Below are 18,496 nucleotides of genomic sequence, written 5' to 3'. Positions count from 1 at the left end.
GGGCAGTGGCAGGAGAGGCTGGGTAGCTAATGGGGCCTCCCCACACCACCCTGGGCCCTTATCTGTCTTTATGATCCACCTCTACTTCACACCTGCTGCCGGCCCTCCAGGGCTGCCTGGAGGAGTGCCCCCTCCACTGGGCATGGCCAGAGCTCAGGCTCTACCTCAGCCCGGGGCTGCTGCCTGGTCTCCTGATGGGGCCAGAGCCACAGAGGTCACCTCTGGAAGGACCCTGGTAGGGAAGTAATTTTCTCAAGGTCACCCAATGAGTACATGTGTTGGGACTTGGGGGTGGAGGGCAGTCAGCAATCATTAAGCTCCTACTGTGTGCTGGCATGGGGCTAAGCCCTGGGCAGCTATGACCTCATTAAGCTAATAGACATGGCCCACTGTTAGCTCCACTCCATAGATAAGAGAACAGGTTTGGAAGGGGATACAGTGGGGCAGGGATGGGGCCGGGCTGGAATCCAGGCCTGTTTGACTGCCATTCAAGTGCTCTTGCCTCTTCCACAAACCTCAGTCTCAGCCTGAGCCGAGAAGGTGGGCTCAGCACCAACACACGGTGGGTGTGCGGGTGGGCAGAGCACAGATTTCAGAAGAGAGGCTGGCCTGAACCTTCACCCCCAATGCTTGCTGGTGGGACGTCCCACTGCCTCACCCCTCCTGCCCCCTCACCTGCCTCACCTCCTCGGCCTCCTGGGATTTCTGAGCCCAATCTCCCAGCAGGCCTCCCCATTTCCACTCAACTCTGGGCTAACTGCATTGGAACATTCACTTTTAATTGCTTTTTTTTGGGTACCTTTTCCAAAGGCTTTACTGAATCCGAGGTGGCTGGGGGCGGGGATACTGAAAGGGCTGCTGACGCAGAGGATCTGAGCCCCCTCAAAGATGCCTGGACCGCAGGCGGCACCCCCCCCCCAACCTCCAGCCCGTCCCCAGCTCACAGTAGAAAGCCTACGGGGAGCATCACAGGCTCAGGAGCAGAGCAAACCCTGAAGGATGCTCACCTCTTGCCTCCTGAGCCCACGATCCTGCATCCCTCTCCCAAAAGAGCCTTCCCAGGCTGCTTTGACGAAATTTCCTGGATCGGGCAAACTCATATTAAGCAAAGTTCTTGAGGATTAGGGGCTAATTAGGGAAGGCTCAGAAGGAACATTCTAGCATTTTTTTCCCTTAAGTTTCCAAAGACCTCCCAGCCCTATCCTGCTGTCTTATAGATGGAACACTAGAGGCCAGAGAGGGGCATGGCTGGCTTGGTTCACACTGTCCTCAAGGGGAGGAGTTGTCAGGAGATGCTGAAGGGGACAGTATCACCCACCACCCACCCCATGAGGGAATCGAATGGGAGAACAGGAGGTGGGAAGGCTCAGAGCTGTTGGAGGGGAGCCAGCCCCTTCCATGGGGAAGCGCCAGAGGAGAGAATTAGCGTCAAGGAATCCAGGGTTCCGAGTGCCAGGAGGGGCCTCAGGACCACCAGCATCCCCAGCATCAGGACCTCTGGCAATCTTTCCATGGCCTCTGTGAAAGGTGAGTATCTTGCCAGCCTCAGCTACTACCTGAAAAAGCCACATCCCTGACTGCTTGGCCTGTTGGAGTGGAGAGCTGCCTTCTGGTAACACCCCCGCTAGTGTCTACTCAGCCCTCAGCTCCTGACCCTGTGCTCTCTGGGCCCACAATGGCCCTGCGGTGCTTAGAAGGCAGTGCCCATGTCCTCCATGGCCTGCCCTCCTCTGGACCAGCACCCCTGCCCGTCAGCACTTTCTCATCGGACAAGCTCCACTTCCCTTCACTGTCCCCTAGACAGCCAGGAGCCAGGAGACCGTGTCCCAGACCTGGCTCTGCCTCACACCAGGTATGTGGCATTGGACACGTCTCACGATGTTTGCCCATCTGGAAAACAGAGAGGCTGAATTCAGTGAGCTCAGAGGTATCAAGGGACCATAGGGTGCTGAGCCCATGTTCCTAAAGTCTGTGATTCCAATGTTCTATCATAATGAAAATAAAAACAGACATTTAGCATTCATTATGCATACAGTTTTAAGTGCATTACATGTGTTAAACTCATTTAATCATCACAAGAATCCTCCCATAATAGTACTATGAGGTAAGTACTATTATTACTGCCATTTTACAAGCAAGAAAATCAGGACACAGGGAGGCGGAGTACCTTGCCCTAGGTAGTAAATGGGAGCTGGGATTTGAACCCAAGCGGTTGGGCTCCAGAACCCACAGCGGGACGCTGCTTCTGATCTCCCTACCCTCAGAGTTGACACCATGTGGGGCCAGCATTCTGTGATTCCGAATTCTGTGATTCTGTGAGAACCTGCCAGGCGGTTCTCGTAGCCTGCTGGGGTTCTAACTGATAAACTGTAGCCCCGATCTTCTGAGACTTGCTCTGAGGAGGCTACAGCGATTTAGCACAGCTCTCCAGGAGAAAGCCTACCACTTGGTGCTTTCCCTGTGCCATCCACTCCCCCAACACAACACAAGAGAAGACAGTGGACCCGGCCACTGGAACCCCACCTGGCAGGGAGGCTGAGGTCAAGGTCAGATGGGGAGGGTCAGACCAGACCTTGTGGTCACCCTTGACTGTGTGAGAGGGCAATGGGTGGAGAACAGCTCACCGTACTTTCCCCTCCTGGGGCAGCTCATGGGGGGGCTCCTCACACACCAGCCGGGATTCCCCATCCAGCAGGTAGGTGTAGACAGTCTCCTAGGACAGAAGGCACTCATGAGATCCTGAGGAGAAGCCCTCCCAGCTGCCCAGTCCCAGCCTGACACGGGTCTGGATGACAAGGTCACGGGCATCTGTTTGTCTGTCTTTACTCCCCAGGTGATCCTAAGTGCGGTCAGGGTAGGAAGGCTCCCTTATGACCTCAGCACCTCACTCTCTCCTCTTGGAAGGGTTCTGGGCAGGCAGTGACCCATCACCCTGCCGGCTTTCCTTACCTATCACCCCACATCCAAGGCGCTGGGGAGGGTCTGAAGGGCTGAAGGTACAGACAAATCGCCCCAACCCCACAGCCCTGAGATGTCTGCCTGCCAAGTCTCCAGCCTCAGCAAACAATAACTGAGTGTCCACTCAGGGCCGTACTGCAGGAGAGGCTCGGAACACCCTGGAAGCTTCCCTCCTACCTCAGATACACAAACAACTCTACAAGAAATCACAAACTATGACCCAAGCCAGGAGGACTTCCTGGAGGGAGTGACTTTAAAGTTGTAACTGGAGTGGGAATTAGACACATTCAGGGAGTGGGTGAGGCACAGAAGAATGGCTTCTGGGCCGAGTAATAGGTATGTAAGTGTAAAGGGCCCAAAGCATTGACAGACCTGATGGTGGGGGCAGGGGGCACTGGAGGTGGGCTTGGGGTCAGCCCAGTGCTGAGCTGGAAGGGAGCTGGGGGAGGGTGTTAGGGGGAGGAGCTGCTGCTGGGGAGGGAGGGGCTGGTGAGCCCTGTGAGACAGGAGCTGATTTGTATTTTGGAATGATCACTCCCCAGAGTGAGATCAAAGCTCTGGTCGAAGAATGTCAAGTCTGCAGCTTGTCAATCCACCCTCCCCAAGGGCCCAGAGCAGTCCTGCCTTCAGTTCCAGACCACGTCCTGGCAGAAGCACTTGCCCTCACTGACCCACAGGAGAAAAGCCACATTCCCTCCAAGCAGGACTGGCTACACTTAGGTACCCACAACCAACACACCTGCAGAGCGTCTCCACTGCCCGCATTGCAGGTGATAAGGGAGACCCAGAGGCTCAACAGAGCCTACACCCCATCGAGGGGGCACCCCTGTGCCCAGCTAAGTATGCTGAGAGGTGTTGTTTTCTCAGTGGGAGAATGGAGAGCTCTCCTCTCTGCTAACTGTATCAGGGAGGGCTTCTGGAGGAGGTGACATTGCAGCTAAATGTTAAAGGCCCACCCTCAGTAAGTGTGGAATCCTTCTCACCAGAAGCAGTTGCCTTTCACCACTGTGACAGTCCACAATCTGGTCAGACACTCTTGTTGCCTGTGGCTGTCCCCAGCCAGCCCCTCACCCTCTCCCAACCCCCAGGAGATATCCCAGTCTCACTTCAAGAGAATCTGAGCCAAGCTTAGTGGTGGCGTGGGCCGGAAATGATAGGGCTTGAGGAGAGTGAGAAGGGCAGACACAGGAAGACCTGGAGCCCCTCTGTCCTCCTGGGTGAGGGTCTAGCTGAGGAGCTCAGGGATGAAGAAATCAGTGGGAAGGAAGCCACCCAAGCCTCATCTGTCTCCAGCCTCCTTCTTCTTTAAGCAGCCTGGGAGGGGCCTGAAGGATTTGGCCTCCCAAAGAGGTTAAGACACTACCCAGCACCCAGGGTCACACAGAGAGTCCTGCCCTGGCAGAGAGAGCGGTGGGCAACCTGAGGGTGGGGAGGCAGGAGGGAGCCTCCCACTCTCTCCCTCACAGCCCTCTGGGTTAAAATTAGCTGAGTTTATTGCAGAGAAGGAGGGAACCATTTCAGACACATCAGCACCATCTGCATTTGCGGCTGCCTGCCACAATGGGTGCTGATGAGGGAGCCAGGTGCCAGCAACTCCCCTCCCTGGGGGTTGGGGGGGGGGTAGGGAGACCCCTCCCCCATCTCCTCACCCCTCCCTAGGGGTAGAGCAGACCTCCTATCTCCCCACCCCTTTTTGGAGGGCTGAGCCCTTCCATGCAATCAAGGCAGCAGGGCTCTGCAAAGTCAGGGCTTCCCCAGCTCGTACAGGTCTCCGGGGAGGGCCGAGGCAGACATTTCCCACTGTCCCAGGAACCCAGTCACCTGGACCACAGCTGTCTTCCCAACCCCCAGCTTTGGGGATACGATTAATCCAGTACAGGGCGTCTGTGCTGGCACAACCACCAGGCATCCTGCCTGTGAAGACTAGGCCAGTCACATCCTCCTCCCCACTCCCAGCGCAGCCTCGCGGACGCTGACCTGCCATCCTCCCCACCTCCTCTTTTCCAGATGTTTCTCCACCCCAGGCCAGATGTTGCCTCAGTCCCATCTCTGGGAGGATTTATTTTGGGAGCCAACATACCACCCACTTCCTACCAATTTCACAATCAATAAAGCTCACTCATTAGCCCTCCTCCTGGGCTCTGAACTTCCAGGAGGTTTTGAAAAGGCAGAGCTGAGGAAAGGGGATGGGGGTGCTTAGGTGCCAAGCCCCATTTGTTCCTGTCATGCTGTGTGACCTTGGGGGAAGTGCCCTCCCTCTCTGGGCCTCGGGTGGTTCATCCATCCAGCAGATTCAGATACAATGGGCTCTGCTGGTGGCTGATGTCTAGAGTAGGGGAGGGGACATTCTAGGCTATGAGGACTCAGTTTAGGCATCTCCTCCTCTATGAAGTCTTCCATGTGCCTTAGGGTAAGTCAGAGCCTCCCTCCCTGGACTGACAGTCCCTGCTTCCCTCTATCTGGCACAGCTGAGACACTTCTGCTTTGGGTCTTGAGGGCCAGTTTATCCATGCTACTGCCTAAGGGATGGACAGTGGCCACTGGAGCCAGGTTGGGGAGTGGCCTGGGGCAGTTGAAGAGGGTCACAGTCTCCCCCAGTCTGCAACCTCATCTGTGGTGTTGGGATGGGTCAGAGAGAAGCTTAAAGGTTTCTAGAAGACACCTTGTCCAGCCTCCTGACTCCAGACAGGACACTTTAACTTGGCACAGATCCATTCATCTAGGCTGAGCCCCATTTCAGCACCTCCCAGACCTGGCATCAAGGAAGTTCTGCATGTCTACTTTCAATCCTTCCTGCTGTACATATTCCAAAGCCCACCTGACTCCACTATGTCCTAGCTATTATCCTAGGTGAATCCATTCCATTATCTGAGACATGATCTTTCCAATTAAGCTCTAAAGCTCTTTCTGTCCCAGACATTCCAGGATTCCTATATAAGTTCATTTTGGGGGCTTAGCTTCAGTCCTCCTCCTCCAGGAAGCCCTCTCAGAACACTCACCCAAACCCTTCACGGGGGGAGGGGGGCCCTGCTTCTTCTTTCCTTCTCAACCCTGTAGGTACAGCAAGGAGCTGGACAAAGGTTTAGGGGGGCAGGGGAAGCGTGGGACAAGGTACCTACCACTCTGGGCAGCACAGCTGACAGGGCCTCTTTGACAGCCCATTGCAAGCCTGCAATGTCGATGACGGAGCCCAGGCTCAGCAAAGCATCCTGAAAGAGAGGAAAGGGCAGTGAGGGCCTTTTTCAGGCAGGCCAGGGCATCCCCCCTACCCAGGTGGCTGGGAACACAAATTCCCAGCTTAAACCAGAGCCCAAGGCTCGCAGACACTTGAATCCCAGGATCTTAGGATCTCAGAATCCAACCAGTCTTAAGGCCCTAGAATGTCCAAGTCCCCTCATCTTACAGATGGGGAGACCGGGGCTCAGAGAAGGGCCAGGGACTTAGCAAAGAACTCACAGTGAGTCAAGAGGTCAAGTCTAGACTAGACCCCAGGTCTCTTGTCCTTCAGACAAGGACAACTCAGGAAAGCAGGGAAAGTACAAGCTTCCGCATTAATACTAAGCAAAACGAGCAAACAAAAAACCCCACATTTGAATCCTAGCTCCACTATTAGCAGTGGGCATCTTGGTCAAGTCACTGAGCCTCAGTCTTCTATCTGTAAATTGGAGGCAACTGAGGCTATCTCCCCCTACAGGCTCATGTGAAGATAAAATGAAACTGAGTCCTAGAAGTGCCTCACAGGGTGCCCACACACATAGGTGCTCAGCTAAACATTTGCTGAATCTGAGTCCCACTCAGTTTCCTGAGGAGGGAGGTGGTTCACACAGTCTTGTTTGTCAGCCTAGTGAGGGGCTGGGAGTAGCAAGAATCCAAGGGGTGCATGAACCCACAAGATGCGAGAAACACGGGCCAGCCCCTGGCAAGATAGGAGGAGAAGGAGAGATCAGCCTTGACTGCCTCACAGCCTTCCCGTCCCAGGAACAGTCCCCGTCCTTGGAGAGCCGGAACAGAGACAAGAAAGGTCCCTGCTTCTCGCTCTATTAACTTGGCCAGAACCATGGGGATCAAAGAGAAAGGTAATGGAACAGAGGATCCAGGGCCAAGGCAGAATTGTGACTCATACCATCCACTCAGCTATGCCTTCCCCACTAGCCCCTGGAAGTTCTTTCTGATGGCTTCCTTGTGGATGGCTGAGTTCATAAAGCAAAGCGATTAACTGTAGGATGCAGGACACATGGCGTGGCCCCATTCTTGTGAAAGTGATATGAGATTGAGGGTCTTAGTGGACCACAGGCTCAGCATGAGCCCGTAGTGTAAATGTGGCTGGTAATACATTAAAATGCTGAAACTGTCGGCCGTATTAATAAAGATCCATTAACCTAAATAGAGAAGATGAGAGTTCCTCCACTGATTCAATCATCCCCAGTGCATTGTGTCCCAGGTAAGGACAAGATGAGACTCATTCAGAGGAGGTGACCCATGTAAGGAGGGAACTGGAAATCAAGTCCTGCATGTCACTAAGCTTGGAGAGTCTAGGGGTGCCTAGCCTGCAGCAGAGCAGAACCCAGGGGTCTCAGTATTTGACTCCAATATCTCAGGCTTTCCTGGGCAGGGGGACTGGACTCTGTGGTCCTGGAGACAGCCTGGAGACCCATAGGATTTCACAGGAGGCTGGCCTTGGCCCAGTGGGATGAAAGAACTTCTTCTAGGCAGAGCCACGCTGCACAGGCAGAGGCCACCAGGAGAGAGGAAGTGAGCTCCCCATACCTGGGGGTATGCAAAAATGGCTAGATGCCCATTTTTCAGAGTGGCTACAGAGGGGAGTCCTGCACTGGGATCCAGATGAAGCCTAGGGTCCAAGCTTCAGCTCCAGATTTCACCTTGCATCTTCTTGGCTTCAATTTCCTCCCCTACCCCACCTCCCACTCCCACCCAGTCCTGTGTTGCAGGATGGGGGGCAGTAATGGGCTGTCTCCCCCAAATGCTCACTTGGCATTGCTTTCTCGAACCCCCAACTCCTCTTTTATCCCCCTCACTGCTCAAGTGAAGATACATTTTGGTCATGAAGATGTGTCTCCATCCTAGGACATCAGAAGTTGCGCATTTCAAACAATACAATCCCCAAATTGGATCAATTCTCCTTTGACCCTTAGGCACTCCTCATCACAGTTCACACACCCTCAGCACCACACAGTCACAAACCTTCACGTCCTCTCAGAAATACCCCAGCCTGCCTTCAGACACCCTCCAGGTACACGTACAGGTTCACACAGGTGCAGCTACTTCCTTATGGAGCCACAAGGCCAGGACTCAGCAACACCTGCACGCACAGTATACACATGGGCTATTGTGGCCTTTCGAGGTCAATTCTGCAGACTAAAGCAGGGGGGAAGAGCTGATGCCCCAAATAATCCCCAACTAAAATCTGTCAACCCAGGCTCCTCAGACTGGGGTTCCCAGGGCTTGGCTCCAGAGGTGGTGCTGGTTTAGGTCTGTTCCTGCCTGGAGACAGTGGGGATGGACAAGCTAAGCCCTGAGGGGCCCTGCCCTCCAGTGGAGTTTATGTGTATAGTGTGGAAGTTGGAGAAGAGGGGCCAAGGTGATGGAGTAAGCTCTCATGTAGGGGGAGACATTTCTCAAAGCCATAGACTTGGGACAGCTAAGTGTCCCCACTTGACAGATGAAGAAACTGAGGCTCAAAAAGAAGCAATGCCCCATCTGTGGTCAGCCAGCCAGTCAGGGCAGAGCCAGGTCCAGAACCCACGACTCTGGATCTCCGGCCTCTCTCTTGCTTCTGCTCTGCACTGACCCCCAGCTCCCTCCTCAGGGGGCTTAGAGAGAATAGTTTGTCCTTTGTTCTGATTGGTGGCTCCTCGACCTGCCCTTTACTTGGATTGGGGAATGCCCTGAACTGTCCTTTACTGGAATTGGTGGGTGCCTGTCTGGCCTTTGCTTGGATTGGTCAGTTTTCTGTGACTCCTCAGGCAGAGGGCAGGATAATGGCAGTGGGGGGGGGGAATGGGAAAGGAAACTTTGGGAGAGTTGGGGCAGCAGCGGGGAGGGGTCCTGAGTGGGCTGGATGCAGACATGGCCCATGAAGCCCGGAGCTCTCTGCCTGGCATCCTTCTGTCCACCCACCTCCTGGCCCTGCCCTGCCTGCCCCAGGATGGGGGGTGTTGAGTGCAGGAACCACAGCTGGGAAAGGCCACTTCATACCTGGCCTTTAAGACTCGCTCACATGCCAACCTCTCCTTGAATCTTCTCTGATCTCAAAGCAACTTCACCTCCTGCATCAACTCAGGGAGGAAATAGCTCAAATTCCAAAGTCCAAGGGGGGGCTCAGAGGACAGAGTGGCTGCCCCAGTGAAAGGAGAATCAATGGGGAGCAGCTGAGAATGGGAAGTAGGGAAATTCCCAATTTGGAGGCCCAGGTGGGGACTAACAAGGCTCAAGTCACAGGTTAAAACCCCAGAAATCTTAAAAGATGAGGAAAGGAAAAGTACAAACAGAGCCATACCTGTTCTCACGAACGTCTACACATGTCATACATATACATACTGCCATGCACACACCCTCACACAAACACGCACACACACGGATAAAAACGCAACCCTATATACAATGCACACATAAATATGCACTTAGGCGTGTACACACACGCACATGCAAACACACTCACACACACACAGGCCGGCTCAGGGTGAGGCGAAAGAGGTCACGTTTCCTGCTTTTGCAGCTTTCCTGAACAGCCATCAGTATAAATATCAGCAAAACAACCAGCAATCCCAGACTCCAGAGGAGAATCTGTGGTGTGTAGAAAAGCGCAGCGATTTCCAGTCGTGTCCCGGACTGGCTATGGAAGCTCTGTGTAGCCTTGGTAGGCCCTTTCCTCTTCTGAGCCTCAGGTTCCTCATTATTAAAAATGGGTCCTTCCAGCTTGCAACATATAGTTCTATGATTTTGTGTTTTAGTTCAGTGAGGATGGGTGGATGGATATGTGAATGAATGAATGGATGGATGGATGGACGGATGGATGGGTGGATGGATGGATGGGTGGATGGAGCCTTTCTACTTTCCCCAGCTCCCTACCTGCAGCTGTATTGTTGGAGGTAGGTCCACTCAGCACTACAGACAGTGCCACTCCCACACACTAATCTTTCACCTCAGATACCAAGAAAGGGGAGCCTGTTCTGAGTGAGGGCTCCTCTGGAGCCAGCGTTGGGGCTGGATCAGCCTTTCTGCACTCATTTGGACAGGGGAGAGGGTCTGGACAAAATTACTTCTAACTCCTTAATGGATTATATGAAGCCAGAGACCTTGGCCTTATCCCTTCTGGAGCCACTAGCACAGGCACGGATGGCCTTCTTGAAGGTCAGTGTCACTGTCACAAGCTAGTTTCCTGCCTTGTCTCCATGAGTCTCTATGTCTTTCCCCACCTCCACTGACCCTTCTGTTGCTCTCCCCGCTGCCTGGAACCTAGAGCCCGCCCCTCGCTCTCTGGAGGGAGGCCTCCTAGTGCCCCCACGGCAGCCTAGAAGAAGGTAGTAACATCAAACCCAACACTCAGGGGCCTCCTAAGACAAGCTGTGTTACCGGGACTGGCCATACATACTGACTTACCCAGCTCTGCCTGTGCTAGGTCCTGTGTGGCCTGGGGTTGCGGGCGCCCTCCCTCTCTGGGCTTTGGTGCCCTTTTCTCTAAAGGGGGGACCTTCAAGATCCCCCAGGACTTTGGAGTCCCTCTCCCTCTCTATTCCTCCTTCCTTCCCCCTGGGGCTGTCTCTCTCTCAGGCTCTGTCTCCCTGATCTCTCCGAGTGTGTCGTCTCTCTCCTCTTCTCCATGCTTCCCTCAGTTGACGCCCATCTCTGTCACAGGCTGCTCTCCTGTCTCGTCTCCAAGAATCTCAACGCCTTTTCCCACCTCCAAATCCTCTCTCCTCTCAGATGGCTTCTGCCCTCTCTCTCCTGTATGGTTCTGCCCCTCCCCCCAACTCCTGGCTCTCCTGCCCACTCCTCCCCCAAACCTCTAAGTGGTTACCTTGAAAACTTGGGGAGAAAGCCCCTGACCCAAGATAGGCACCCACAGGACAAGGGAACCCAGGAAAGTGGCCATGATGAGAGAAACCACGGGTGCCAGGGCAGATGCCATCTATTCTTCCGCTTCCTGCCTCCCATTCTGGTGGGCATTATACACAGTCTCTTCTCTTCCCAGAGAACAGGGCCTTCAAGGGCAAAGGCACACATCTGTCTCTGAGCCCAGCACGTGCCTGGCACTTGTAAGCCCATCTGCTCCGCCGGGGTGACTGGCAGAGCTCCCCCAAAGGAGGCCTCCTGGAGGCTCAGGCCAGAGAAGCCCCTGTGGGCTGGGCGTCAGACCCCAGCCGAGCCCGAGCACCCCAAGCTTACTCTGTGACTCTCACCGTCCTTACAGCGTGTCTGGCCCTATAGAATCAGGAGACAGCCAGGAAGCAGGAGAGGCAGCCCCATCTCCTCCCTCCCCTCCTGCTGGCCCAGACCTGCCACCCGCCCAGGAGCTGCCTCTAACAGACACTGGTGCCTTAAATACGCCACGAGCCGCCCAGGAGTGCTAAGGTCTTGCAGCCCCAGACCTCCCCTCAAAAAGGCTGAGCTGGACCAGGGGCAGGAAAATAGAGGAAAGAGGCTTGGTGACCCTTGGGAGACCTGATCTGAGGAAGCGACAGGAGAGAGACCCAGGCCACAGCTGGACAAGCTCACACGTCAGGGCCCTGCTTGAGTGGGGTATCAGGCTTTGGGGGAGAAAAGGCACCTTTCTCAAGCACCTACTGTGTGCTAGAGGCGTCCATCAGTGGTTCTCAAACTTGACTGTGCACCAGAATCCCCTGGAGGGCTTGTTAATATGCAGCTTGCTGGCCCTACCCCCAGAGTTTCTGATACAGTAGGTCTTGGATGAGGCCAAGAATTTGCATTTCCAACACATCCATAGATGCTGCTGCTGCTGCTGCTGCTGCCCCAGGGACCACACTTTGAGACCCAGCGACACACACTCTCTCTCATCCTCCTACCAACCCTGGGAGGCACCTGTGCTGACCACACCGTTTTAGAGCTGAGGAGACTAATCAAAGGGGCGGGGCCTTGCTCAGGTGAGAATGACCCAGCTTCTGGCAGCAGGTCCGTGCCACTTCCCTCGCACGAGGGGGCTCCTCAGAGAAGGTCCCCAGAGAAGGCAGAGGCAGGCGTCCTGGAAGGAGCGAGGGGGGACAGTGGGGTGACACGGGGCCGGGGTGTGTGGAAGGGGCTTCTTGGAGCTCAGGGGCCCAGCCCTCAAGGAAGGACCTGCCCTTCCCCCTTCCTCCTACCTCTCCTTCTCTTCCTCTCCTCCCTCCCCTGGGTCCCCCCTTTCCCCTCCCCCACCCCTCGCAGACTCTGGCTTCAGTTGTTACTCCAACAGGGCCGCGTCCCCAGCCTCCGAGCCACACTGGAGACACGTGCACTGTAGAATACACCTGAGCCCGGTCCTGGCGCTCCCCCACCGCGTCCCCCGACCTCCCCGATGAGCTCGGCCCCATCCTGTGGGCTCCTTCCCTCCAACATTTACACACAGCTCCTCCCGGGACCCTCACCATTTCTAACCAGTCTCAGCTTTTACTCTAGCTCCTGCCTCTTCCAAAATGCCCTCCCAATTGTCCCAGGCCCCCCTGGATTCCTCAAGGGCTAGGTTTGGGGTTGGATGAAGGAGAAGGGGAAGGAATTGGGGAGGGAAGGCAGGAATTGTATGAACAGTCAGCTCTCCGAGGACCTGACTCGCTGGGCCCCCTCGGTCCCTAGCACAGGGTCTGGGGTAAGGGAACAGCAGAGTGGGAAGAGGGAGGAAGGGCAGAGCCCAGTGTGCGAGGGGGAAGATGGTCTCGGGGGGAGTCCAGGACAGGCTCAGGGCTTCTCCCCTAGCTCCCCACGTCCCGCTGCCTCATCCACAAGGCAGAGCCAATAGCTGCCTCCACTCCCATGGCCCACATTCTTCTCGATGCCACAGTCTTCCTCCCCAGCACATCAGTAGCATCCCCTCATCACTGATGTCCCAAATACCTGATGCCTCTCCTGCCCTTGATTCCTGGGCCAAGGGCCCGTGTGGGCAGAGTTCGGCACAGCGGGCTGGCAGGTATAAGCTGGCTGTGAGTCAGTCATACCACAAAAGAGAAGCCTGGGCAGGAAGGAGGTGGGCTCCCCGACCCCAGTGGTGTGCAAACAAGGACAGGGGCCCTGCTAGGGAGTCTGTGCCATGAGAAAGGACTTGATGAGCCTGACTGGCCTCCAGCTCTGGGTTCCATGACTCTTAATGTCTTCAAACCCTCCTCAGCCTCACCCGCTCCGTGGCCTTCAGTGTGGGCTGGGAGCTGGACAAAGCCAGGAGCCTCTGAGAGGCAGGCACAGTGGCCCAAGCTGGAGAGGAGGATGGAGCTGAGTGACCCAGTGGACTAGCGTCAGAAAAGAGTTAATGTCTCTCAGGAAATGATGGCTGAAGGAACAACTGGATACATGAATGAATGAATAAATGAGCCTCCCACCCAGGGGCTCGTACAGCCCTGTGCTCCCCATGATGGCATGGCATGCAGAGTTGCCACTACTGTCCATCTGGCTCCCCGATCAGATTGGGGGTTCTTAGAGGGCAGAGGTTGTGCCCTATTCCTCCTGGGGACCCCGGTATCATGCAGCCTGTCACAGGTGTCAGGAGGTGTTTGCTGAGCTATAAAATGATAGCTGGACTCCGAGTGCCCAGGGCTGTTGGGCTGTGAAGGGTATATGCCATTACTAAGCAGAGGGATGGACCCCATGACTCCCGGAGGTCCCCAGGCCAGGGAGACAGCTGCACCCTCTCAAAGTCTCCCAAGTCTGGCACAGTGACTGTCTTAGAGGAGCCTAAGGTATGGGGGTGCCTTGTGCTGAGAACTTTTGGCAACCTTTCCAAGGCATCTCTGCAGGCCAGGAGGCCCTTCTGCCTCAGGATCACCTCCCAGTGCAGGCTGGGTAGGGGACAGCACGTCAGGAAGGAGGGGCTCTTCCCTGAGAGAAGCACCATCTTTATCACCTTCTTTCATGAGGGCTCCTCCAGGCAGCCTTCCTGGGTGGGTCACTTGTCCTCTTCCCAGGCCTCCGGAGAATTCCCACAGGATCAGAGTCTACAGGGCCCCAGGCCTATGGAGCCAAATCCCCAGCTTGATGAGGGTAGACTAAGACCAGGAGATGCAGGAAAGGACTTGCCCAGGGTCTCACGTGGAGTCAGGAGGCCTTTGCCCCAGTCCAGAGGCCTCCGGGACACACTAGGCTCCCTCCCTGCTATGCACTGTTTGTCTTAGCGGCCCCTCCAGTTCCTTGCCTTGGCCAGCGGATGGGCTGAGCCCCTCTCAGGTGCAGGGTGGAACTGGGTGCCCTCCTCCAGGCCAGGGACAGGGCCTCGTGTCTCTCCCTCTGTGCCAGACACGGTACCCACAGTGGGAGGTAAATGCTGGATGGCACTGGCCTGGCCCAGGGTCAGTGTGGGCCTGCAGAGGGCAGGGAGGAAGGGCTAACCTGGGGAGGGGCTGCTGGGAGTGAAGGGCGGGCAGGTCTGGCAGAGCATCTCCTCCAGCACAAGACCGACAGCAGGAGACAGAGCGGCTGCCACTGCCATGGGGCTCTCCTGGCTCTGACCTGAGCTCTCTGTTTCCCTCCCAGCCTTCCTGGGTTCTCCATATCTGTCTCTCTTTCTCTCAGTCTGTTCTTCTCTGGTATGTGTCTCTCCCACAGCCTCACTGTGGGTCCCATGACTGTACTTGGCTCTGTCTTCAGGGCCTGGCCCATCCCAGCTGTTCCCCAAATCCAGGCATGGGGGGCGGGGGTTGGGAGGGAGGGTGAGTCTGACAAAGAGACTGGGACAGAGATGAGGACCGATTCAGAGGCAGAGGGACAGACACAAGAGCCAGGAGGGGACCCTGGGGACAGGGCTGGGGAGGCCGGGCTGGCCAGGGTCTTCAAGCCTCCCCAGTCCCGAGGACAAAGCCAGAATTGGAGGGAGGAGCGGGGTCCACCCTTTCCCTCTGCACTGGCTCCTGGCCCCCCTTCCTTCTCTCTGCCCCTGCAGGAATGTGTGAGCACTTTAATTGTTCCTAAAAATAGTCCCACTGTATTGGGGGCTGGAATGAGAAATCTTCTGGGCAGGGTTCATCTCAGGCATGTCCCTGCCTCTGGGCTCCCAACCACTCTGTTCCCCAGAGCGGGGGGCCTTCCTGAGCCTCCCCCAACCCGTAGCTGCAGTGCTGTATTCCTCCCTTGCAGAAGCCTGCCATGGCTCCCAGGGCCCTGGGATAGGCTCTGAGCTCCTGGACCTGCTGGAGTTGTTTGTGAAGCACCTCAGACGAGGCCACTGCTGTTCCTGCTGACACCCTGGTCCAGGCTCCACGCTCTAGACTATTCCCAACTCTCCAGCCTTAAGCCCCCAACCCCTTCATCCCCCCACCTCCAGGCCTTGGCTCTTCCTTTTCCATTTCCTGCACCAGATGTCCTCTCTTCTCCCCTCCTGTCCTTCCAGGCAGGGGTTCCTAACCCCGGGGCCGCAGACCTGGTACTGGGCTGCAGCCTGTTAGGAACCCGGCCACACAGCAGGAGGTGAGTAGTGGGCTAGTGAGCAAAGCTTCAACTGCCGCGATGCACCCCATCACTCGCACTACCGCCTGAACCATCCTCCCCCCGCCCTCATCCGTGGAAGAATTGTCTCCCACGAAACCGAAACCGGTCCCTGGTGCCAAAAAGGTTGGGGACTGCTGCTTCCAGGCTCAGCCCAGGTCTGCCCCAGTGCCCCACCCCCGCTGTGCTATCCTGCTCCCTGGTCCTGTTCTCATCCCCACCTCCCCTCCACTGTTCCCCTTGGCAGATCAACAAGGGCTGAGCCTCCCCGCGCCACCGCTGCCCCGAGCAAAGCTCTGAGGTGCGGCCCTTCTCCAGGGAAGGGGACACTGGGGAGACACTGCAGGCTCTGGGGCCCCACGCCCTGCCCTGAACCCTGGACCTTACTGGCCCCTCCATCTCCCCACCCCAGCTTTGGTTTTCTCTTCTGCACCCCGGGCCTGGAATGTCTCTCCATTTCAGTCTCCAGGTGAAAGCCCATCTAGTCTCACCTCCTCTCTGCCTCCATTTTTCAGACGGGGGAACCGAGCCCCAGAGAGGGGCGTTGACGGGTCCACAAGTCCACAGGAAGCTGGCCGTGGGCCTCGGTCACACCGCATCATTACGCAGGGTCCCCTCGCTGGGGCTCCAGAGGCAGGGCTCCTCACACAACCCACCAGCCCACCACCCCGCCCGGGCAGACAGGCTGGCATCCAAAATCATTTGCCTTTGGAGGGCCCAGGAAGCCACAGAACAAACATCCGGAGTCTCTGGAACTTCTCCTACTCTCCTTCCTCATATCCTCATATCTCAAGGATCCGGGAGCAACCGAGTGCGTGTACACACACACACACACAGCCCAGGGCCGGGTAAACATGTGAGCCCAGGAGATCTCACGTGACTGTTGTGCCTGTGAATCTGTGCAGGTCCTTTAGAGGCCCCCAAACCCTAAAGAGATGAGGATGTACCCCAGTCTCCCCAGACCTTGTATAAATTTTGTCTTGGAAATGAACATTAAAATCACATTTGTGTGACTTTTCTGATTGCAAAATTCTGAACACACTCATCACAACTGACTTCTTTTCCCACTTTGTAGGCCGCTCCTGCTTTGCTAGTGACCTAAGCACATGTGTGGCCTGCCCATTAGTTGTCCACGATGCATGTCCCTACAGGCCATCATGTAACCACAGCAGACTATGTCCCTTGGGTTATTAGAAGGATATCTGTGTGAAAGCATGTGGCTCTGGGACTCTGGGAGAATGTGTGTGAAAGTGTAAATGTGTGAGCACCCCTGAGGCACCATCTGTGCACAAGCCATCTGCACGTACGGCTGCCCGTGCATGTGTGATGTGGGTTGTCAGTGTCTGTGTGAGCCTGGGTGTGTGCGGCAAGTGTGTAGCTGTCTGTGGAACTGTGAGCGCACCAGTGGCTGGTTTTGTCTCTGAGCAAGTGAATGAGTTTATGGTTGAGTGTTGACATCTGTGCCTGTGGGGGGTTTGATTCTCCTGCCCCGTGGACCCCACCACCTCCTCCATCACCTCTGCCAGACCTGGGCTCACATCCCTACCCTGCCACACACCACCTGTGTGGCACTGGACAAGCTTTTCACCTCCCTGGGCTCAGTTTCCTCACCTATAAAATGGTGCCTTCTCCCAGAGCCACTGGGAAGACTCAAGTGGAACCATGAGGTCCTGCCTAAGCTGTTCCCAGCTAGGGGCTAGGCCACCTCTGTGCAAGTTACAAAGAGGTGACCCCAACCCTCTGGGCAAATGCAGCCTGAGGGGCAAGGATTGGTGGGGGAGAATGAGCTGGGTTTTAGTGCCACCCTGCCTCTGTTGGAGCCCTGTGCAAGCAAGGTACAACCTGCGAGGTTAGAAGCTGTGGCCCTGCAGGTGACCAAGAAATACCAGCTCCCTTTCTTCCTGCCCTTGCTCCAGGTATGCTGCCTGGCACTAGAGGGTCTCTGACTCTGGACAGAGATGAGGCTCTGAGGATACCCGCCCCCTCCTAACTCCCCCTAGGGTTCTGTCCCCTTCACCCACCCTCTACCCCACCCTCTCCAAAGCCCAAGAGAAGGCCCTACGGAAGCCATAAGGGGGGACTGACCAGATCTGGGATGCAGAGACCAGCTATGCTGGCCAGAGGCTCAGAGACTACCCCCCACCCCACTCTCATTGTCAGACAGGGAGACTGAGGCATGGAAAAGGGCCAGGGACCCTCCAGGGTCACAAGTGAACCCGGTCATTCCAAGCCTTTGTCTCAAGATCTCTGTGGCTGGAGTTGGGAAGACCCAAGCTCTGGACTCTTCTGGCTCCAGAATGGAACCCAAGGGAGTGGGTGGGGTGGGTCCCTCCCAAGAGACAGGCACTTCCAGACCTGTGCTCTCAGCTACTGGGGTGGATCTCCTACCCATCCCCACCCACCCCACCAGGGCCAGATCCCCTACTGGTGTGATTAACCAAATTATGGCATTTTTTTCTTGAGCAAATTGCATCGGCCTAATTGAATGAGGCTGCAGGAGCCTGGGCTGGAGGCTGAGAGCGGGTGAGGACGGCAGGAGCCAGGGAGAGGAGTGGGGGGGAGCAAGCTGGGGTGGGGAGGCCCTGACAATGCCGAGCAGGGGACAGAAGGGGCGGGAGAGGGAGGGCTGAGGGCACAGAACACATCATTCATTCTGTGCACCCTCTCTGTGCACCCACTGGCACTCCCATCACACCAGGTGTCTGGGCACACGGATTTGAGGGGTGGTCTCCCCAAGAGACCACTGAGCATTTGCTCAGTGCCAGGCACTGTGTTCATTTAAAAGCACCATTTCACGTAATCCTCCCAACCACCCTATTTTATACTTGAGGGAATTGAGGCTCAAGAGATAAAATAACTTGCTAAATATCACAGCCAGACAGGGCTGTCTGACACCATA

The 18,496-nt window shown here is 56.0% G+C and overlaps 1 protein-coding gene across 1 annotated transcript in view; it reads right to left on the bottom strand.

Moving 5' to 3' along the window:
* Nucleotides 1–18,496, bottom strand: part of PDE2A (phosphodiesterase 2A) — a 65,109-nt gene that overhangs the window by 25,594 nt on the left and 21,019 nt on the right. Inside the window, exons 2-3 of the mRNA XM_082660476.1 lie at nucleotides 6,078–6,167; nucleotides 2,625–2,713 (exon numbers count right to left, since the gene is read on the bottom strand). Of these exons, the coding sequence (XP_082516602.1) occupies nucleotides 2,625–2,713; nucleotides 6,078–6,167 (179 nt within the window). The remainder of the gene's footprint in view (nucleotides 1–2,624; nucleotides 2,714–6,077; nucleotides 6,168–18,496) is intronic.

Source organism: Grampus griseus (assembly GCF_964374135.1).
Source record: "Grampus griseus genome assembly, chromosome: 8".
NCBI classification, from domain to species: domain Eukaryota; kingdom Metazoa; phylum Chordata; class Mammalia; order Artiodactyla; family Delphinidae; genus Grampus; species Grampus griseus.
The sequence above is the reverse complement of the archived record's forward strand: the minus strand, read 5'-3'. Positions and strand labels throughout refer to the sequence as shown.